The sequence below is a fragment of the Oncorhynchus mykiss genome, chromosome 13, assembly GCF_013265735.2.
Source record: "Oncorhynchus mykiss isolate Arlee chromosome 13, USDA_OmykA_1.1, whole genome shotgun sequence".
In the NCBI taxonomy this organism is placed as follows: Eukaryota; Metazoa; Chordata; class Actinopteri; order Salmoniformes; family Salmonidae; genus Oncorhynchus; species Oncorhynchus mykiss.
In genome coordinates this window covers 474,240-498,090 of record NC_048577.1, presented here as the reverse complement: position 1 = coordinate 498,090, position 23,851 = coordinate 474,240, and the positions used below count along the sequence as shown (strand labels likewise).

General features: G+C 43.7%; 1 protein-coding gene across 3 annotated transcripts; it reads left to right on the top strand.

The window, feature by feature from the left end:
- The first annotated feature begins 478 nt into the window (after positions 1 to 478).
- LOC110511677 (zinc finger and SCAN domain-containing protein 2-like) lies at positions 479 to 22,263 on the top strand. 3 transcript variants are annotated; one of them, XR_005035400.1, is made up of 4 exons: positions 479 to 1,198; positions 5,402 to 5,551; positions 7,319 to 8,239; positions 21,900 to 22,263. XR_005035400.1 is itself a non-coding variant. In XM_036939809.1 (3 exons), the coding sequence occupies exons 1-3, from the start codon at positions 934 to 936 to the stop codon at positions 8,134 to 8,136; spliced, it is 1,233 nt and encodes a 410-aa protein (XP_036795704.1). In that variant the 5' UTR covers positions 479 to 933; the 3' UTR covers positions 8,137 to 8,811. The 3 variants fall into 3 exon arrangements, 1 of the variants encoding a protein (XP_036795704.1); XR_005035399.1 differs by lacking the exon at positions 21,900 to 22,263 and adding an exon at positions 8,285 to 8,811; XM_036939809.1 differs by lacking the exon at positions 21,900 to 22,263 and having other exon boundaries at positions 7,319 to 8,811.
- Positions 22,264 to 23,851: the final 1,588 nt, after the last annotated feature.

Here is a 23,851-nt window from a genome sequence, read left to right as displayed (position 1 = left end):
AAAGAGGGTCAGAGTGAGAGAAAGAGGGATAGAGAGAGAAAGAGGGATAGATAGTGAGGGAAAGAAGGTCAGAGAGAGGGAGAGGATTATATTAAACAGATTCAGATTTGAATCCCAACCTACATTTTTCAAATGATCACTTAGAATGTTTATTTGAAGCTTTATTTAACTGGGATGGCCGGGTGTCAGTTTGTAAATGAGAACTTTGTTCTCAACTGGCCTACCTGGTTAAATAAAAAACTAGGCAAGTCAGTTAAGAACAAATTCTTATTAACAATGAAGGCCTACCTCTGACGAAGCTGGACCCTATGGGACTACCAATCAGCCCGGATTCGACCCAGGGACAGTCATTTCATATAACGTTATATAATATTATTTTGGAAATCAAATTCAAACAATTGTTTTGAAAGTCCAACTTTTTGTCTGAAAATAAAATAAATTCCTCAACTGTTTCATACACTCCAGTCAGCAGATGGCGATGTCTTTCAGGCAAGTCTGCCAGAGTGACGTGTAATTTATTGGACTGGTTCTTTCACCAACAGCTCGACGTTTGTCACTAGTTACCACGGTCACAAAGTCATAATTATTACTAAAACCTTGCCTATTTCTTCAACTTCTCTTCTTAAAATCTGCTAACGTCATTCCTAACCCTTCCATTTTAAGTTAAAAGACTGAAAAGCAAATGTTTGTTTTCATCATTTTTTTTTACCATAGCCAATGCCTTCTTTGTGGCTGTGGTAACTAATGACAACCCAGGTCGGCAGACACGTTGTTTTATATTTCAATGAAAAATGGTCAACCACCTCGGTCGCCTAAACATTGACTCATTCATGTATAATAGCCACTGTAGTTTAAACACACTTCTGTCGTCCAGCTAGTTATCCCATTCAATTTAATATTTACTACGGTGTTAGTTAGCTGACAACCCGGAATATGAGTTCACTATGCTGTTCACCTCCCGCTAAAGAATCTCTGTGGCTGAATGTTGTCGTGAAAGAGGAGAAGGAAGAGGAGTCTGTTACAGTGAAACAAGAAGTAGAGGGTGAGTCTGTTACAGTGAAACAAGAAGAAGACGCTTTCAGAGTGAAAGAGGAAGAGGAGGATGAAGTTTTTGCAGTGAAAGAGGAGGAAGGAGAGATGACTGTCACATCGAAAGAAGAACAAGAAGAGGAGAAGATAAGAGATCTGATTAACACCAGTAAGTACTGAGTGGTTGCTCATGAAACCAGGACCAAAATAATACCATGATTTTCACGAAATTGTATTTTTGGAGCAAGGGGTGATTTTAACATGTACATCTTGGTGGGGGGGCAAACTGATTTAAAAACAATATGCATGTCTGCAACGCCACTACACAACACTAAACAATACATTAACGAAGTGAGGTAAAGTACTGGAGTAGAAATACTTTAAAGTACTACTTAAGTAGAAATACTATAAAGTACTACTTAAGTAGAAATACTTTAAAGTACTACGTAAGTAGAAATACTATAAAGTACTACTTAAGTAGAAATACTATAAAGTACTACTTAAGTAGAAATACTTTAAAGTACTACTTAAGTAGAAATACTATAAAGTACTACTTAAGTAGAAATACTTTAAAGTACTACTTAAGTAGAAATACTATAAAGTACTACTTAAGTAGAAATACTATAAAGTACTACTTAAGTAGAAATACTATAAAGTACTACTTAAGTAGTTTTGGGGGGTATCTGTACTTTACTTTACTATTTATATTTTTGACTACTTTTACTTTTACTTCACCACATTCCTAAAAGAAAATAGTGTACTTTTTACTCCATACATTTTCCTTGACACCCCAAAGTACTTGTTACATTTGAAATGCTTGGCATGACAAGAAAATGGTCAAATTCACGCAGTTATCAAGAGAACACCTACCTGGTCATCCCAACTGCCTCTGGTCTGGCTGACTCACTAAACAGAGAACACCTACCTGGTCATCTCTATTGCCTCTGATCTGGCTGACTCACTAAACAGAGAACACCTACCTGGTCATCCCAACTGCCTCTGGTCTGGCTGACTCACTAAACAGAGAACACTTACCTGGTCATCCCAACTGCCTCTGATCTGGCTGACTCACTAAACAGAGAACACATACCTGGTCATCCCTACTGCCTCTGATCTGGCTGACTCACTAAACAGAGAACACCTACCTGGTCATCCCAACTGCCTCTGATCTGGCTGACTCACTAAACAGAGAACACTTACCTGGTCATCGCTACTGCCTCTGATCTGGCTGACTCACTAAACAGAGAACATCCCTGGTCATCCCAACTGCCTCTGATCTGGCTGACTCACTAAACAGAGAACATCCCTGGTCGTCCCTACTGCCTCTGATCTGGCTGACTCACTAAACAGAGAACATCCCTGGTCATCCCTACTGCCTCTGATCTGGCTGACTCACTAAACAGAGAACATCCCTGGTCATCCCAACTGCCTCTGATCTGGCTGACTCACTAAACAGAGAACATCCCTGGTCGTCCCTACTGCCTCTGATCTGGCTGACTCACTAAACAGAGAACATCCCTGGTCGTCCCTACTGCCTCTGATCTGGCTGACTCACTAAACACGAATGCATCGTTTGTAAATTATGTTGGAGGGTATCCGTACATTTTTAAAAACAATTAAATGGTGTCGTCTGCTTTGCTTAATATTGGGAATTTGAAATTATTTATACTTTTACTTTTGGTACTTAAGTATATTTAGAACCAAATGCGTTTAGACTTTTTCTCATGTAGTATTTTACTCAGTAACTTTCACTTTTACTAGAGTAACTCTCTAAGGTATCTATACTCATACTAGAGTAACTATCTATTAAGGTATCTATACTCACACTAGAGTAACTCTCTAAGGTTTCTATACTCACACTAGAGTAACTCTCTAAGGTATCTATACTCATACTAGAGTAACTCTCTAAGGTATCTATACTCATACTAGAGTAACTCTCTAAGGTATCTATACTCATACTAGAGTAACTCTCTAAGGTATCTATACTCATACTAGAGTAACTCTCTAGGGTATCTATACTCATACTAGAGTAACTCTCTAAGGTATCTATACTCATACTAGAGTAACTCTCTAAGGTATCTATACTCACACTAGAGTAACTATCTATTAAGGTATCTATACTCACACTAGAGTAACTCTCTAAGGTTTCTATACTCACACTAGAGTAACTCTCTAAGGTATCTATACTCATACTAAGGTATCTATACTCACACTAGAGTAACTCTCTATTAAGGTATCTATACTCATACTAGAGTACCTCTCTAAGGTATCTATACTCATACTAAGGTATCTATACTCATACTAGAGTAACTCTCTATTAAGGTATCTATACTCATACTAGAGTAACTCTCTAAGGTATCTATACTCATACTAGAGTAACTCTCTGTTAAGGTATCTATACTCACACTAAGGTATCTATACTCATACTAAGGTATCTATACTCATACTAGAGTAACTCTCTATTAGGGTATCTATAGGGGGAATATAAATAAACAGACAATGTTCTTACAATGTTCTCCCTGCACACCAAGTCAGAACTGTAGGATAAATAAAGGGGGAATATAAATAAACAGACATTGAAAGCTCATACAATATTCGTTGATTACATTTCTCTAAAACAGGTTATAGGCTACATGTGCACCACCAAGTAAGAACAGTAGGCTAAGTTTTGAGAGAGGAAAGAGACCACATTATTAGGGTGAGAAACATGGGCTACTAACAGCATACACTTAGTATTACTTTCTCAGCTACAGTATACATATCTCCCTGGCATATTCCATCATTTATACAGCAGCATACAGTACATGTTTGGACTCACCTTGTTGTGCTCACTTGAACAGGAAAAGTGAGTCCTTCTTGTGGGCTCTTGAAAGAGACCTGAAATCCCGACTTGAAATTCAGAGTTGTATGACCTTTAAATTATTTTCAGTATTTTCTCGGAGTTTTATCCGAGTTCATACTTGTCTTGAACTCACTGAAGTCTGAGATTTCCTACTTCTGAGTTTCTAGTTGTTTTGAACGCAGCAGAAGTCATGCTGGATTGACAGGACAATGTATTCAAACTTTTCTGGGCGTTACCCCCTTTCTCGTGCTATCCAAATGGTAGTTACGATCTTGTCTCATCGCTGCAATTCCCCTACGGACTCTGCGAAGGTCAAGAGTCAAGAAGCCACTGCTTCTTGACACACAGGTGTCAGGTGATTGTGGAGGGCAGGTCATCTGATGCAGCACTCCATCACTCTCCTTCTCGGTGAAATAGCCCTTCCACAGCCTAGAGGTGTGTTGGGTCATGGTCCTGTTGAAAAACAATTGATAGTCCCACTAAGCGCAAACTAGATGAGATGGCATATCGCTGCAGAATGTTGTGGTAGCCATTCTGGTTAAGTGTGCCTTGAATTCTAAATAAATCACAAACAGTGTCACCAGCAAAGCATCCCCACACCATAACACCTCCTCCTCCATGCTTCACGGTGGGAACCACACATGCTGAGATCATCCGTAAACCTACTCTGCTTCTCTCAAAGACACGGCGGTTGGAACCAAAAATCTCAAATTTGGACACATCAGACAAAAGGACAGATATCCGCCGGTTTAATGCCCATTGCTCGTGTTTCTTGGCCCAAGCAAGTCTCTTCTTCCTATTGGTGTCCTTTAGTAGTGGTTTCCTTGCAGTAATTCAACCGTGAAGGCCTGATTCCTGCAGTCTCTGAACAGTTGATGTTGAGATTTGTCTCTTATTTGAAATCTGTAAAGCATTTATTTGGGCTGCAATCTGAGTTTGGTAACTCTAATGAACTTCTCCTCTGCAGCAGAGGTAACTCTGGGTCTTCCTTTCCTATGGCGGTGCTCATGACAACTTTCTTGACATTTTCCTGATTGACTCACCTTCATGTCTTAACTTAATGATGGACTGTTGTTTCTCTTTGCTTTTTGAGCTGTTCTTGCCATAATATGGCTATCTTCAGTATTCCACCTCTACCTTGTCACGACACAACTGATTGACTCAAACACATTAAGAAGGAAAGAAATTCCAGAAATGAGCTTTTAACAAGGCACACCTGTTAATTGAAATATATTCCAGGTGACTACCTCATGAAGCTGGTTAAGAGAATGCCAAGAGTGTACAAAGCTGTCACCAAGGCAACGGGTGGCTACTTTGAAGAATCTAAAACATATTTAGATTTGTTGAACACTTTTTTTTGGTTACTACATGATTCCATGTGTGTTATTTCATACTTTTAATGTCTTCACTATTATACTACAATGTAGAAATAGTAAAAAAATATAGAAAAACTCTTGAATGTGTAGGTGTCCAAACTTTTGACTGGTACTGTGTTTTTTAAATAAATATAACAAATGTTCACCCTCCCAGAGTCCCCGGGTCGTACCTCTTCTGGTGTCACCTTACTGCTGGGTCTGAAGAGGGTGTCTGTGAGGCTGGTGGACTGCAGGAAAATACTGAGGCTGAGTGGAACTACAAGAGGAGGACAAGAGGAGGAAGAGGGAGATTTGACACATCAAAGTAGGTTCTGTAGTTTAGTTTGAACAAATGGAATATATCTGCCCCCTGGTGTCTGTTTCCAGGACAACCTGCAGAGTCCTGTTAGATAGACTGGTGTCTGTTTCCAGGACAACCTGCAGAGTCCTGTTAGATAGACTGATGTCTGTTTCCAGTAGAGGTCGACCGATTATGATTTTTCAACGCCAATACCGATACCGATTAATCGGGCCAATTTAATTCTTATTTGTAATAATGACAAATACTGAATGAACACTTATTTTAACTTAATATAATACATCAATAAAATCAATTTATCCTCAAATAAATAATGAAACATGTTCAATTTGGTATAAATAATGCAAAAACAAAGTGTTGGAGAAGAAAGTAAAAGTGCAATATGTGCCATGTAAGAAAGCTAACGTTTAAGTTCATTGCTCAGAACATATGAAAGCTGGTGGTTCCTTTTTTTTTTTTTTTTTTTTTTTTTTTTACCTTTATTTAACCAGGCAAGTCAGTTAAGAACAAATTCTTATTTTCAATGACGGCCTGGGAACAGTGGGTTAACTGCCTGTTCAGGGGCAGAACGACAGTCAGCTCGGGGGTTTGAACTCACAACCTTCCGGTTACTAGTCCAACGCTCTAACCACTAGGCTACCCTGCCGCCATGAGTCTTCAATATTCCCAGGTAAGAAGTTTTAGGTTGTAGTCATTATAGGAATTATTGAACTTATTTCCCTCTGTACAATTTCATTAACCTTTGACTATTGGATGTTCTTATAGGCACTATAGTATTGCCAGTGTAACAGTATAGCTTCCGTCCCTCTCCTCGCTCCTCCCTGGGCTCGAACCAGGAACACAACGATAACAGCCACCCTTGAAGCAGCGTTACCCATGCAGAGCAAGGGAAACAACCAAGGCTCAGAACAAGTGACGTTTGAAACGCTATTAGCGCGCGCTAACTAGCTAGCCATTTCACTGTGGTTACACCAGCCTCATCTCGGGAGTTGATAGGCTTGAAGTCATAAACAGAGCAATGCTTGACGCACAACGAAGAGCTGCTGGCAAAATGCACGAAAGGGCTGTTTGAATTAATGTTTACGCGCCTGCTTCTGCCTACCACAGCTCAGTCAGATACTTAGATACTTGTATGCTCAGTCAGATTATATGCAATGCAGGACACGCTAGATAATATCTAGTAATATCATCAACCATGTGTAGTTAACTAGTGATTATGATTGATTGATTTGTTTTTTATAAGATAAGTTTAATGCTAGCTAGCAACTTACCTTGGCTTACTGCATTCGCCTAACAGGCAGGTGGAGTGCAACGAGAGAGAGGCAGGTCGTTATTGCGTTGGACTAGTTAACTGTAAGGTTGCAAGATTAGATCCCCCGAGCTGGTGAAAATCTGTCGTTCTGCCCCTGACCAAGGCAGTTAACCCACTGTTCCTAGTCCATCATTGAAAATAAGAATGTGTTCTTAACTGACTTGCCTCGTTAAATAAAGATTAAATAAAGGTGTAAAAAATAAATAAAAAAATACTGATTTCTGATCGTTCTGCCCTAATTAATCGGCCATTCCAGGAGAGTTCTGTTATACTGGTATATTTCCACCACAGATTTCTTTTAAATGAGATAATTATCACATTAATATGTGAATATGCCCAAATCATGAAGTGATGTGAAAACGACACGTTATAATATTAATCAACAATGTCTCTGGTTGGATTTAGGATGGACTAGAAGAAGGTCAAAGTTAACCATCCGTCTGACTTTGTTGTTCACACAGGAGAGAGACGTGACTATCGTGGATCCTCTGGAGAGCCTCAACAACCTCATGACGCTGACGAGGCAGAGAAGAGTCTCTCCAGAGAAAGAATCCACACAGGAGAAAAGCCATACCACTGCTCTCAGTGTGGAATGACTTTCTCTGAATCACATTCATTGAAATCACACCTTAGAATTCACACAGGAAATACATCTTATGGCTGTGATCAATTTGGGAAGAGATTTACTAAGCCAAGCAACATGAAATCACACCAACAGACACAACAGACACACACTGGAGAGAAACCTTACCACTGTTCAGATTGTGGGAAAAGCTTTTCAACTGCAAAGTATTTGAAGCTGCACCAGCGGATACACACAGGACTGAAGCCTTATAGCTGTGATCTATGTGGGAAGAGATTCCTTCGGTTAGTCCACCTGAATGTACACAAGAGAATACACACTGGGGAAAAACCATACCACTGCCCCGACTGTGGGAGTAATTTTGTTCATTCAAGTAGTCTGAAAACACACCAGCTGGCACACAAAGGACAGAAGCCAAAACCTTACCACTGCTCCGACTGTGAGAAGAGCTTTTCAACATCACATTATTTAAAGCGGCACCAGAGAACACATACTGGAGAGAAGCCGTATGGTTGTGATTGGTGTGAGAAGAGATATGCTTTCACAAGTAGCCTGAGTTATCATAAACAGACACACACTGGAGAGAAACCTTACCACTGTTCAGATTGTGGGAAAAGCTTTTCAACATCACATTATTTAAAGCGGCACCAGAGAACACATACTGGAGAGAAGCCGTATGTCATTCAAGTTCTCTGATTTACATTTTTAAAAGATACACACAGGAGATCTACATGACCTCCAACACCAGACCTGGGTAGTAGAACACAGAGTGTGGAATGATCTCCAACACCAGACCTGGGTAGTAGATCACAGAGTGTGGAATGATCTCCAACACCAGACCTGGGTTGTAGAACACAGAGTGGAATGGCGCCGGAGAAGAAGGCCCCCAACCGATTGTGTTTTTTTTATTGTTTATTTGCATTGTTTGTAACTCTTTTTAATGTTGCCTCAGAGTGGAATGGCGCCGGAGAAGAAGGCCCCCAACCAATTGTGTTTTTTTTATTGTTTATTTGCATTGTTTGTAACTCTTTTTAATGTTGCCTCAGAGTGGAATGGTGCCGGAGAAGAAGGCCCCGAACCGATTGTGTTTTTTTAAATTGTTTATTTGCATTAAACTACCAACGAGATTAAACTACCAACGGGATTAAACTACCAACGGGATTAAACTACCAACGGGACATTAAAAACTGTAATATCTTATGCTTCACTGAGTCGTGGCTGAATGACGACACTATCAACATACAGCTGGTTATACACTGCACCGGCTGGATAGAACATACAGCGTCTGGTAAGACAAGGGGCGGGGGACTATGTATTTTTGTAAACAACTGCACTATATCTTAGGAAGTCTCGAGCTATTGCTGGTCTGAGGTAGAGTTTCTCATGATAAGCTGTAGACCACACTATCTACCTAGAGAGTTTTCAACTGTATTCTTTGACTGTGGTATGTAAACAGCTAGAGGATGGCACTAAGACAGCATTGAATGAGCTGTGTTCCGCCATAAGCAAACAAGAAAATGCTCATCCAGAGGCGGCGCCTCCTAGTGGCCGGGCACTTTAATGCAGGGAAATTTAAATCAGTTTTACCAAATCTCTATCAACATGTTAAATGTGCAAGAGGAGCAAAAAAAACTCTATACACACGTACAAAGCTTTCCCTCACCTTCCTTTTGGCAAATCTGACCATAATTCTATCCTCCTGATTCCTGCTTACAAGGAAAAAATTAAAGCAGGAAGCACCAGTGACTCTATCAATAAAAAGGTGGTCAGAGGGAGCAGATGCTAAACTACAGGACTGTTTTGCTATCACAGACTAGAATATGTTCCGGGATTCCTCCGCACTGCATTGAGGAGTACACCATATCAGTCATTGGCTTCATCAATAAGTGCATCGAGGACGTCGTCCCAACATTGACCGTACGTACATACCCCAACCAGAAGCCATGAATTACAGGTAACATCCGCACTGAGCTAAAGGCTAGAGCTGCCACTTTCAAGAGCGGGACTCTAACCTGGAAGCTAAAAAAGAAATCCCGCTATGCCCTCCGACGAACCATCAAACAGGCAAAGCGTCAATACAGGATTAAGATCGAATCGTCCTACTCCGGCTCTGTGTTCTGTTAGATGGGTTTTAATCGTCCTACTCCGGCTCTGTGTTCTGTTAGATGGGTTTTAATCGTCCTACTCCGGCTCTGTGTTCTGTTAGATGGGTTTTAATCGTACTACTCTGGCTCTGTGTTCTGTTAGATGGGTTTTAATCGTCCTACTCCGGCTCTGTGTTCTGTTAGATGGGTTTTAATCATCCTACTCCGGCTCTGTGTTCTGTTAGATGGGTTTTAATCGTCCTACTCCGGCTCTGTGTTCTGTTAGATGGGTTTTAATCGTCCTACTCCGGCTCTGTGTTCTGTTAGATGGGTTTTAATCGTACTTCTGACGCTCTTCAGACATGGCTTGTAAACCATTACAGACTCCCAAGGGAAGCACAGCCATGAGCTGCCCAGTGACATGAGCCTACCAGACCAGCTAAACTACTTCTATGCTCGCTTCGAGGAAAATAACACTGAAACATGCATGAGAGCACCAGCCAGTGCCCAAGAACACTAAGGTAACCTGCCTAAATGACTACCAACCCGTAGCACTCACGTCTGTAGCCATGAAGTGCTATGAAAGGCTGGTCATGGCTCACATCAACAGCATCATCACAGAAACCCTAGACCCACTCCAATTTGCATACAGCCCCAACAGATCCACAGATGATGCAATATCTATTGCACTCCACACTGCCCTTTCCCACCTTGACAAAAGGAACACCTATGTGAGAATGCTATTCATTGACGACAGCTCAGCGTTCAACACCATAGTGCCCTCAAAGCTCATCAATAAGCTAAGGACTCTGGGACAAAACACCTCCCTCTGCAACTGGATCCTGGACTTCCTGACGGGCCGCCCCCAGGTGGTAAGGGTCGGTAACAACACATCTGCCACGCTGATCCTCAACACTGGGGCCCCTCAGGGGTGTGTGCTTAGTCCCCTCCTGTACTCCCTGTTCACTCATGACTGCACGGACAGGCACGACTCCAACACCATCATTAAGTTTACCGATGACAGTGGTAGGCCTGATCACTGTACTGATTAGTACTGGGGGGGGGGGGGGAACAGAATCAGTCCACTACATGTGTTTAGTACTGGGGGGGAACAGAATCAGTCCACTACATGTGTTTAGTACTGGGGGGGGGGGGGACAGAATCAGTCCACTACATATGTTTAGTACTGGGGGGGAACAGAATCAGTCCACTACATGTGTTTAGTACTAGGGGGGGGGGGGGGGGGACAGAATCAGTCCACTACATGTGTTTAGTACTAGGGCGGGGGGGGGGGGGGGGTGGACAGAATCAGTCCACTACATGTGTTTAGTACTAGGGGGGGGGGGGGGGGGGACAGAATCAGTCCACTACATGTGTTTAGTACTGGGGGGGGGGGGGGGGGTGCAAAGGAGCAAAATATGGGGTGCAAAGGAGCAAAATAAATAAATAAATTAAATACAGTTGGGAAAGAGGTAGTTGATAGGGCTAAATTATATGTGGGCTATGTACAGGTGCAGTAATCTGTGAGCTGCTCTGACAGTTGGTGCTTAAAGCTAGTGAGGGAGATAAGAGTTTCCAGTTTCAGAGATTTTTGTAGTTCGTTCCAGTCATTGGCAGCAGAGAACTGGAAAGAGAGGCGGCCAAAGAAAGAATTGGTTTTGGGGGTGACTAGAGAGATATACCTGCTGGAGCGTGTGCTACAGGTGGGAGATGCTATGGTGACCAGCGAGCTGAGATAAGGGGGGACTTTACCTAGCAGGGTCTTGTAGATGACATGGAGCCAGTGGGTTTGGCGACGAGTATGAAGCGAGGGCCAGCCAACGAGAGCGTACAGGTCGCAATGGTGGGTAGTGTATGGGGCTTTGGTGACAAAACGGATTGCACTGTGATAGACTGCATCCAGTTTGTTGAGTAGGGTATTGGAGGCTATTTTGTAAATTACATCGCCAAAGTCGAGGATTGGTAGGATGGTCAGTTTTACAAGGGTATGTTTGGCAGCATGAGTGAAGGATGCTTTGTTGCGAAATAGGAAGCCAATTCTAGATTTAACTTTGGATTGGAGATGTTTGATATGGGTCTGGAAGGAGAGTTTACAGTCTAACCAGACACCTAAGTATTTGTAGTTGTCCACGTATTCTAAGTCAGAGCCGTCCAGAGTAGTGATGTTGGACAGGCGGGTAGGTGCAGGTAGTGATCGGTTGAAGAGCATGCATTTAGTTTTACTTGTATTTAAGAGCAGTTGGAGGCCACGGAAGGAGAGTTGTATGGCATTGAAGCTTGCCTGGAGGGTTGTTAACAGTGTCCAAAGAAGGGCCGGAAGTATACAGAATGGTGTCGTCTGCGTAGAGGTGGATCAGAGACTCACCAGCAGCAAGAGCGACCTCATTGATGTATACAGAGAAGAGAGTCGGTCCAAGAATTGAACCCTGTGGCACCCCCATAGAGACTGCCAGAGGTCCGGACAACAGACCCTCAGATTTGACACACTGAACTCTATCAGAGAAGTAGTTGGTGAACCAGGCGAGGCAATCATTTGAGAAACCAAGGCTGTTGAGTCTGCCGATGAGGATGTGGTGATTGACAGAGTCGAAAGCCTTGGCCAGATCAATGAATACGGCTGCACAGTAATGTTTCTTATCGATGGCGGTTAAGATATCGTTTAGGACCTTGAGCGTGGCTGAGGTGCACCCATGACCAGCTCTGAAACCAGATTGCATAGCAGAGAAGGTATGGTGAGATTCAAAATGGTCGGTAATCTGTTTGTTGACTTGGCTTTCGAAGACCTTAGAAAGGCATGGTAGGATAGATATAGGTCTGTAGCAGTTTGGGTCAAGAGTGTCCCCCCCTTTGAAGAGGGGGATGACCGCAGCTGCTTTCCAATCTTTGGGAATCTCAGACGACACGAAAGAGAGGTTGAACAGGCTAGTAATAGGGGTGGCAACAATTTCGGCAGATAATTTTAGAAAGAAAGGGTCCAGATTGTCTAGCCCGGCTGATTTGTAGGGGTCCAGATTTTGCAGCTCTTTCAGAACATCAGCTGAATGGATTTGGGAGAAGGAGAAATGGGGAAGGCTTGGGCGAGTTGCTGTTGGGGGTGCAGTGCTGTTGACAGGGGTAGGAGTAGCCAGGTGGAAAGCATGGCCAGCAGTAGAAAAATGCTTATTGAAATGTTCAATTATGGTGGATTTATCAGTGGTGACAGTGTTTCCTATCTTCAGTGCAGTGGGCAGCTGGGAGGAGGTGTTCTTATTCTCCATGGACTTTACAGTGTCCCAGAACTTTTTTGAGTTAGTGTTGCAAGAAGCAAATTTCTGCTTGAAAAAGCTAGCCTTGGCTTTTCTAACTGCCTGTGTATAATGGTTTCTAGCTTCCCTGAACAGCTGCATATCACGGGGGCTGTTCGATGCTAATGCAGAACGCCATAGGACGTTTTTGTGTTGATTAAGGGCAGTCAGGTCTGGGGAGAACCAAGGGCTATATCTGTTCCTGGTTCTAAATTTCTTGAATGGGGCATGTTTATTTAAGATGGTTAGGAAGGCATTTTTAAAAAATATCCAGGCATCCTCTACTGACGGGATGAGGTCAATATCCTTCCAGGATACCCCGGCCAGGTCGATTAGAAAGGCCTGCTCGCTGAAGTGTTTCAGGGAGCGTTTTACAGTGATGAGAGGAGGTCGTTTGACCGCTGACCCATTACGGATGCAGGCAATGAGGCAGTGATCGCTGAGATCTTGGTTGAAGACAGCAGAGGTGTATTTAGAGGGGAAGTTGGTTAGGATGATATCTATGAGGGTGCCCGTGTTTAAGGCTTTGGGGAGGTACCTGGTAGGTTCATTGATAATTTGTGTGAGATTGAGGGCATCAAGTTTAGATTGTAGGATGGCTGGGGTGTTAAGCATGTTCCAGTTTAGGTCGCCTAGCAGCACGAGCTCTGAAGATAGATGGGGGGCAATCAGTTCACATATGGTGTCCAGAGCACAGCTGGGGGCAGAGGGTGGTCTATAGCAGGCGGCAACGGTGAGAGACTTGTTTTTAGAAAGGTGGATTTTTAAAAGTAGAAGTTCAAATTGTTTGGGTACAGACCTGGATAGTAGGACAGAACTCTGCAGGCTATCTTTGCAGTAAATTGCAACACCGCCCCCTTTGGCAGTTCTATCTTGTCTGAAAATGTTGAAGTTTGGAATTAAAATGTCTGAATTTTTGGTGGTCTTCCTAAGCCAGGATTCAGACACAGCTAGAACATCCGGGTTGGCAGAGTGTGCTAAAGCAGTGAAAAGAACAAACTTAGGGAGGAGGCTTCTAATGTTAACATGCATGAAACCAAGGCTATTACGGTTACAGAAGTCGTCAAAAGAGAGCGCCTGGGGAATAGGAGTGGAGCTAGGCACTGCAGGGCCTGGATTCACCTCTACATCGCCAGAGGAACATAGGAGGAGTAGAATAAGGGTGCGACTGAAAGCAATAAGAATTGGTCGTCTAGAACGTCTGGAACAGAGAGTAAATGGAGGTTTCTGGGGGCGATAAAATAGCATCAAGGTATAATGTACAGACAAAGGTAAGGTAGGATGTGAATACAGTGGAGGTAAACCTAGGTATTGAGTGATGAAGAGAGAGATATTGTCTCTAGAAACATCATTGAAACCAGGAGATGTCATTGCATATGTGGGTGGTGGAACTAATAGGTTGGATAAGGTATAGTGAGCAGGACTAGAGGCTCTACAGTGAAATAAGCCAATAAACACTAACCAGAACAGCAATGGACAAGACATATTGACATTAAGGAGAGGCATGCTTAGTCGAGTGATCAAAAGGGTCCAGTGAGTGGAGAGGTTGGTTTAGGGTCACGGCGATTTAGACAGCTAGCCAAGCCAACCGGTAGCAAGCTAGCATAGGATGGAGTCTGTTGTTAGCCACCTCTTGCGTTCGGTCAGTAGATTAGTGGGGTTCCGTGTGGTAGAGGGGATTAATCCAAATCACACAACAACAAAAATAAGAACAATAGATATAGTTATAGAGGCCCGAGAAGAAAACATAATAATTCAAATAAATAAATTGTCCGATTGTCTATTCAGATAGCAGCCGGAAAGACAGCTAACGGTTAGCGGGCCGCAGATGGGCGTTCCGGTAACGTCGCGACAGAGGAGCCAGCCGGATCTCCTTCAGGTAGATAACGTCGGCAGTCCGGTTGTGAAGGCCCGGTGGGGCTCCGCGTAGGCAGTGAAACGGGTCCGGATAGGTGACTGCAGCCCAGGAGTGAATGATGGAACTCAGGCGTGATTGACGGAGCTGGCTAGCACCGGAACAATCGATGTATGCTCCGGAATCGACGAAAGCCGACTGTCACACGGATAGCAGCTAGCTAGCTGTGAGATCCGGGTATGAACGTCCAGAGAGCAGTTGAAAATCCAGGGACATGGAGAGAAAAAAAATGGTCCGGTATGTTCCGTTTCCCGAGCCGCGCTGCGCCGTACAAAACTGGCGATAGATTTTCGAACTAAAGGCCAGCCGATGACCACAAACCGTGGTTAGCTTCTGATTAGCTTCTGGGCTAGCTCCTGGCTAGCTTCTGGCTAGTTTCTGGCCAGCCTCCTGGAGTTTCTGGCTAGCTTCCTGAAGGATTGCAGATCTGAGGTAAATAATACTTTTTTATAAATATAAATTGGTGAGGCTGGTTGCAGGAGAGTGTTTAGAAGATGAGTTGATGGAAAATAAAAATAAAATGTATGTGAAAAAAAGTTGTAAATATATATATATACAGGACACGACAAGACGAGGACAAAAGACGTCTGAACTGCTATGCGATCTTGGAGACATACATGTGTTTAGTACTGGGGGGGGGGGGGGGGGGGGACAGAATCAGTCCACTACATGTGTTTAGTACTGGGGGGGGGGACAGAATCAGTCCACTACATGTGTTTAGTACTGGGGGGGGGGACAGAATCAGTCCACTACATGTGTTTAGTACTGGGGGGGGGGGGGGGGGGGGACAGAATCAGTCCACTACATGTGTTTAGTACTGGGGGGGGGGGACAGAATCAGTCCACTACATGTGTTTAGTACTGGGGGGGGGGGGACAGAATCAGTCCACTACATGTGTTTAGTACTGGGGGGGGGGGGGGGGGGGACAGAATCAGTCCACTACATGTGTTTAGTACTGGGGGGGGGGGACAGAATCAGTCCACTACATGTGTTTAGTACTGGGGGGGGGGGGACAGAATCAGTCCACTACATGTGTTTAGTACTGGGGGGGGGGGGGGGGGGGACAGAATCAGTCCACTACATGTGTTTAGTACTGGGGGGGGGGACAGAATCAGTCCACTACATGTGTTTAGTACTGGGGGGGGGGACAGAATCAGTCCACTACATGTGTTTAGTACTGGGGGGGAGGGACAGAATCAGTCCACTACATGTGTTTAGTACTGGGGGGGGGGGACAGAATCAGTCCACTACATGTGTTTAGTACTGGGGGGGGGGGACAGAATCAGTCCACTACATGTGTTTAGTACTGGGGGGGGGACAGAATCAGTCCACTACATGTGTTTAGTACTGGGGGGGGGGACAGAATCAGTCCACTACATGTGTTTAGTACTGGGGGGGGGACAGAATCAGTCCACTACATGTGTTTAGTACTGGGGGGGGGGGACAGAATCAGTCCACTACATGTGTTTAGTACTGGGGGGGAGGGACAGAATCAGTCCACTACATGTGTTTAGTACTGGGGGGGGGGGGACAGAATCAGTCCACTACATGTGTTTAGTACTAGGGGGGGGGGGGGGGGGGGGGGGACAGAATCAGTCCACTACATGTGTTTAGTACTAGGGGGGGGGGGGGGGGGGGGGGGGACAGAATCAGTCCACTACATGTGTTTAGTACTAGGGGGGGGGGGGGGGGGGGGACAGAATCAGTCCACTACATGTGTTTAGTACTAGGGGGGGGGGGGGGGGGGGACAGAATCAGTCCACTACATGTGTTTAGTACTTATCAACTATAAGTATCATTACTATTGCACTGTATGTCGTAACGTTATAAAAAAAAAAATTATACTTGAAAAAAAAATAATTGAAAGTGATTCACTTTTGTTGTCTCAATAATATAATAAACTGTTTCCTCCACTCCATTCAGCGGACGGCGATGTGGATCATTTATTTGGTGTCGCCGGTGTGACGTATAATCTAGTGGACGGGACTTCAACAACAACAACACGGCTACTATGGATCTAACTGCCTCGGCAGCTTGCTAGCCAAAATTTAAAAAACTAAAATATTAAAGCTCTTTACATGGTTTCGGTGTATATTAACCACTGTATTTTAAACACACTTTTGTCGTCTTATCCCGTTTAAATTAACATTGACTCTGTTGTTATTAGTCAGGTAGCCCGGTTTGATAAATTGGCCTAGCACTAGGCTAGTCGCTAATGCTAACTAGCTAACTATCATCCTTGACCATGAGTTCATTAAACTACTCTCCTCTTGCTAAAGAAGAAGAGGTCTGCTGGACGGAGAAAGAGGGTCTGTGGCTGAATGTTGTCGTGAAAGAGGAGAAGGAAGAGGAGGATGTCACAGTTAAACAAGAAGTAGAGGGTGAGTCTGTTACAGTGAAAGAAGAAGAGAAAGACGTTTCAGTGAAAGAAGAGGAAGATGCGTTCAGAGTTAAAGAGGAGGAGGATGTTACAGTAAAAGAAGAGGAGGAAGAGAAAGAGGAGGCTGCAGTTTTTGGAGTGAAAGAGGAGATGACTGTCATATCGAAAAAGGAGGAAGAAGAGGAGGAGGAGACAGGAGACCTGATTAACACCAGTAAGTACTGTCTTAAGAACAGGGTCACAACATCTGCAGTTGAACTGATGTGTGATTTTAAAGGGTCAATCTGCAGTTCCTACATCTGTTTTTGGACTATAAATAGCCGTTGTTTCTTGAAGAATAGAACTTATAAACTTAAACTTTCTTTAAAAAATAAAAGAATGTAGGTTATATTATTTAAATTATTTCAAGGCTATAGCCAACAAAGAAATACGCTCAGCATTTTAAACAACATTTCGTTGTATTAAATCATTACAGTCTGAACTGTATAGCCTATAGCCTGTGATTTATTCAGAGTTAAATACAAATTAAATGGGAAAAAAAAGGACTTAGTGCCTTTGAATTAATTTTTAGAAACACGAGTTTGGCCAGTCTGGGGCTTCAGTCTGGGGCTTCAGTCTGGGGCTTCAGGCTCATGCGATGGTGACTGGAGAATATCCTCTCCACACATGCAGAGCCCCTGGGGAGGATAAACGCCTTTCAGGTCACTCTTGACAGGCTGGGCAGAGATGCAGAGCCCCTGGGGAGGCTAAACACCCATTTGGTCACTCTGGACAGGCAGAGATGCAGAGCCCCTGGGGAAGCTAAACACCCTTCAGGCCACTCTGGACAGGCAGAGATGCAGAGCCCCTGGGGAAGCTAAACACCCTTCAGGCCACTCTGGACAGGCAGAGATGCAGAGCCCCTGGGGAGGATAAACACCCTTCAGGTCACTCTGGACAGGCAGAGATGCAGATTTGAGATTTTTCTATAGATATTCCTAAAGGTTTTTAGGCAAAAATCTAAACGGAAAGCGCTCCTTGAACGTGGGAAAATGCCAGGCCTATTGGGCCAAAAATCAATTATGGCCTATAGTATAGATAATAAAACCAAAATGAACTAACCGTTTAAGAGATCAGATTTGTTTTGTTTATAAATACTTTGCTACAATGACACTCTTAGTTATCTACCTACTTCGTTCCATTCTTTTAGCATGTGCATCTAGTAATCTACACCACCATTGCTTTTGGGAAACGTGTCTGTTCTGTGGATTTAGTTGTGGACAGTCCATCACAACACTCCCTCTCTCTCTTGGTCCTCAGTCCATCACCACACTCCCTCCCTCTCTTGGTCCTCAGTCCATCACCACACTCCCTCTCTCTCTTGGTCCTCAGTCCATCACCACACTCCCTCTCTCTCTTGGTCCTCAGTCCATCACCACACTCCCTCTCTCTCTTGGTCCTCAGTCCATCACCACACTCCCTCTCTCTCTTGGTCCTCAGTCCATCACCACACTCCCTCTCTCTCTTGGTCCTCAGTCCATCACCACACTCCCTCTCTCTCTTGGTCCTCAGTCCATCACCACACTCCCTCTCTCTCTTGGTCCTCAGTCCATCACCACACTCCCTCTCTCTCTTGGTCCTCAGTCCATCACCACACTCCCTCTCTTGGTCCTCAGTCCATCACCACACTCTCTCTCTTGCTCTTGGTCCTCAGTCCATCACCACACTCCCTCTCTTGGTCCTCAGTCCATCACCACACTCCCTCTCTTGGTCCTCAGTCCATCACCACACTCCCTCTCTTGCTCTTGGTCCTCAACTTTGTAAGTCAGTTTGATTTTGTACCTGTGTGTTTTATCAGTTTCTATATGTAAAATATTTGAGTGAACTCCATGACAGTAGATTAAGGGGATAATAGAAGCACGTAAATAGACAACAGATGCATGCTGGGCCGGGCCCTGAGCTCGTGAAGTGAAGAGCTACTGGAGCGAAATTGGAGAAAGCCGACGCTCTTCTGGGTAGTTTGGGTGAGACCCAGGTGGTATACCCTCTACCCTTCTGGGTGGTTTGGGTGAGTCCCAGGTGGTTTTAATTTGACCCAGAAGCCAACAATAGCAGTCTCCAGGCAACAATAGACATATAAAATACCTGCCTTGACTTCCTCATAGCTCTACAACAAAGGCTCCGTGACAGACATCGAAATTGAGTTCAGGTGCATCCTGTTTCCATTGGTCATCCTTGAGATGTTTCTACAACTTTATTTGAGTCCCACCTGTGGTAAATTCAATTGATTGAACATGATTTGGAAAGGCACACACCTATCTATATAAGGTCCCACAGTTGACAGTGCATTTCAGAGAAAAACCCAAGCCATAAGGTAGAAGGAATTGTCTGTAGAGCTCCAAGACAGGATCGTGTCGAGGCACAGATCTGGGGAAGGGTACCAAAAAAATGTCTGCAGCATTGAAGGTCCCCAAGAACACGTTGGCCTCAATCATTATTAAATGGAAGAAGTTTGGAACCACCAATACTTTTCCTAGACCTGGCCGCCGGGCCAAACTGAGCAAACAGGAGAAGGGCCTTGGTCAGGGAGGTGATCAAGAACTCGATGTTCACTCTGATCATCATGTCTGGAGGAAACCTGGCACCATCCCTACGGTGAAGCATAGTGGTGGCAGCACCATGCGGTGGGGATATTTTTCAGCGGCAGGGAGACTAGTAAGGATCGCAGAGCAGCCAGAGCCTGAACTTGAACCCAACCGAACATCTCTGGAGAGACCAGAAAATAGCTGTGTAGCAAAGTTCCCTTGTCCAATCTGACAGAGAGGATCCTCGACTACGGCGATGTCATCTACAAAATAGCTTCCAACACTCTAACTCAGCAAATTGGATGTAGTCTATCACAGTGCCATCAGTTTTGTCACCAAAGCCCCATATACTACCCACCACTGCAACCTGTATGCTCTCGTCGGCTGGCCATTGCTTCATATTCGTCGCCAAACCCACTGGCTCCAGGTCATCTGTAAGTCTTTGCTAGGAAAAGCCCCGCCTTATCTCAGCTCACTGGTCACCATAGCAGCACCCACTTGTAGCACGCGCTCCAGAAGGTATATCTCACTGGTCACCCCCAAAGCCAAATCCTCCTTCGGCCGCCTTTCCTTCCAGTTCTCTGCGGTCAATGACTGGAACAAACTGCAAAAATCACTGAAACTGGAGACTCATATCTCCCTCACTAGCTTTAAGCACCAGCTGTCAGAGCAGCTCACAGATCACTGCACCTGTACATAGCCCATCTGTAAATAGCCTATCTAACTACCTCATCCCCATACTGTTATTATTTTATGTATTTTGCTCCTTTGCACCCCAGTATCTCTACTTGTACACTCATCTTCTGCACATCTATCACTTCAGTGTTTAATTGCTATATTGTAATTATTTAACCACTATGACCTATTCATTGCCTTACCTCTCTTATCCTACCTCATTTGCACACACTGTATATAGACATTTTCTATTATATAATAGACTGTATGTTTGTTTATTCCATGCGTAACTCTGTGTTGTTGTATGTGTCGAACTGCTTTGCTTTATTCTTGGCCAGGTCGCAGTTGTCAATGAGAACTTGTTCTAAACTAGCCTACCTGGTTAAATAAAGGTGTTCTCAACTAGCCTACCTGGTTAAATAAAGGTGTTCTCAACTGGCCTACCTGGTTAAATAAAGGTGAAATAAATACAATTAAAATAAATAGACATTACTACTAATGTGAAATGTCGAAATATGACTGATGTTCATCACTAGACTGTCTTATTAGTTTTGTACTATTAGTTAATGCTAGCAGATACCATAGACTTCCAGTCTTTGTGCTAACGGATTAGCTCGCAAAATCTACTGCTAATGTCCTTCAATACTGGACACAGAGACCAAAATGGTATCGGTGAGTTAATCTGACTGGGGAAGTAGGTAAATTGTGTGACTTGTGTTTAAAATCCATTAAAGGTTAGAATAAATTATTTACATATTCACTATATTGATTTGTGTGATTTTGTTGTTCAAACAGGAGAGAGACGTGACTATCTTGGATCCTCCGGGGAGCGTCAACAACAACATGATGCTGACGAGGCTGAGAAGAGTCTCTCCACGTCAGAACACCTCAAGAAACACCCGCAGAGATTCATCTATTCAACAGAACTTAAAAGACATCAGAGAATCAATACAGGAGAAAAACCTCATAGCTGTGATCAATGTGGGAAGAGTTTTGCTAAGGCAGGAGGCCTGGCAACACACCACAGAATACACACTGGAGAAAAACCTTACCACTGCTCTGACTGTGGAATGAGCTTTGCTACCTCAAGCCAGCTGATAAGACATCAGAAAACACACACAGGAGAAAAGCCTTATTGTTGTGATCAGTGTGGGAAGAGATTCATTCAATCAGCGAACCTGACTGTACACAAGAGAATACACACTGGAGAGAAACCGTACCACTGCTCCAACTGCGCAAAGAGCTTTTCTACTTCAAGCGGATTGATAACACACCAGCGAACACACACAGGAGAGAAGCCTTACCACTGCTCTGACTGTGGAAAGAGCTGTACCACCTCGAGTGCACTGATATCACACCAGCGTACACACACAGGAGAGAAGCATTACCACTGCTCTGATTGCGGGAAGAGTTTTGCTACTTTAAGCAACCTGACACAACACCAGCGAACACACACAGTAGGAAAGCCTCATAGCTGTGATCAATGTGAGAAGAGATACTCCCATCTAATGTCTCTGATTAAACATCAGAAAATACATGAAGAAAATCCAGACCTAGGTAGAAGAACACAGAGTGTGGAATGACCTCCAACACCAGACCTGGGTAGTAGAACACAGAGTGTGGAATGATCTCCAACACCAGACCTGGGTAGTAGAACACAGAGTGTGGAATGATCTCCAACACCAGACCTGGGTAGTAGAACACAGAGTGTGGAATGGTCTCCAACACCAGACCTGGGTAGTAGAACACAGAGTGTAGAATGACCTGTGTAGTAGAACACAGAGTGTGGAATGACATCCAACACCAGACCTAGGTAGTAGAACACAGAGTGTAGAATGACATGGGTAGTAGAACACAGAGTGTGGAATGACATCCAACACCAGACCTGGTTAGTAGAACACAGAGTGTGGAATGATCTCCAACACCAGACCTGGGTAGTAGAACACAGAGTGTGGAATGACCTCCAACACCAGACCTGGGTTGTAGAACACAGAGTGTGGAATGACATCCAACACCAGACCTGGGTAGTAGAACACAGAGTGTAGAATGACATGGGTAGTAGAACACAGAGTGTGGAATGACCTCCAACACCAGACCTGGGTAGTAGAACACAGAGTGTAGAATGATCTCCAACACCAGACCTGGGTAGTAGAACACAGAGTGTGGAATGATCTCCATCACCAGACCTGGGTAGTAGAACACAGAGTGTGGAATGATCTCTTTGTGATACCTTTTGATGCAGCTGGTTCAACTTGTTTCATCCTTCAGTATTTCTTAAATAATACTATTGACAGCTCTAATGTCAAATGATCAGATTTCCTAGTTTGTAAATGATCAAACATTTATAGAAACATTTTATAGAATAAACATCAGGGACATATGAAAACACCTGTGGAATGCTTCTCGGTTGCCCCGGCAACAATTCCCATAACATGATGCTGCCACCACTAGACTTGAAAAATACAGAGGGTTTTACTCAGTGTTGTGCTGTATTGGATTTTGACCTAAATTGTCGTTTTTAATTTAGGCCAAAAAAGTTATTTAACCATTATTTAACTAGGCAAGTCAGTTAAGAACAAATTCTTATTTTACAATGACGGCCAAACCCGGACGACGTTGGGCCAATTGTGTGGCTCCCTATGGACTGAACCAGCTGACGGAACATTGAACCAGCTAACGGAACATTGAACCAGCTAACGGAACATTGAACCAGCTAACGGAACATTGAACCAGCTAACGGAACATTGAACCAGCTAACGGAACATTGAACCAGCTAACGGAACATTGAACCAGCTAACGGAACATTGAACCAGCTGACGGAACATTGAACCAGCTGACGGAACGTTGAGTCAGTTCTACATATTCCTAAACATGTACAGTGTTCCAAATTTCATATTGTTGATAAATATGTAGTTCTCTTATATTTTAGTTGAATCTGTATTTGTTTTATACAAATCACACCGTAATACCTGAGGGTAATCATTTTTATTTTATTCAATTGAGTATTGTAACAAGTATAAAAAAGCTCATGTGTTTGAGAATGAGTCAACTGTGTTGGGTGTATTGTGAGGGTCAAAAGAGGGAGGGAGGGAGGGAGGGAGAGAGAGGGCGGGTAAGAGAGGAGAGAAATAGACAGAGAGAGAGAGAGGGAAGGAGAGAAGTAGACAGATTGAGAGGGAGAGAGAGGGTAATCATAATAATATTATATAAATATATATAAAACCATAATCATTATGCTTAATTCTATGTAAAAAAACATGTTAATTTTTCTGCATATCTAAGCATACCTCTTGATCTGTCTGTATCCTCCTGACTGGTGGTTCTTTCTGTTATAGAAAATAAATATGCTTCTCGGCATCTCTGCTAAAATCTGGGTAAAAGAGTGAAATGTGTGAGTCTTATTCAGTACGTTTAGTTATTGTTTGCTTTTCCCAAGTCTACCAGCCTTACCAGCAGACATGTCAGATAGTTAGACAAGCTAACTACTCTATCTTGATAGCTAAGATAGT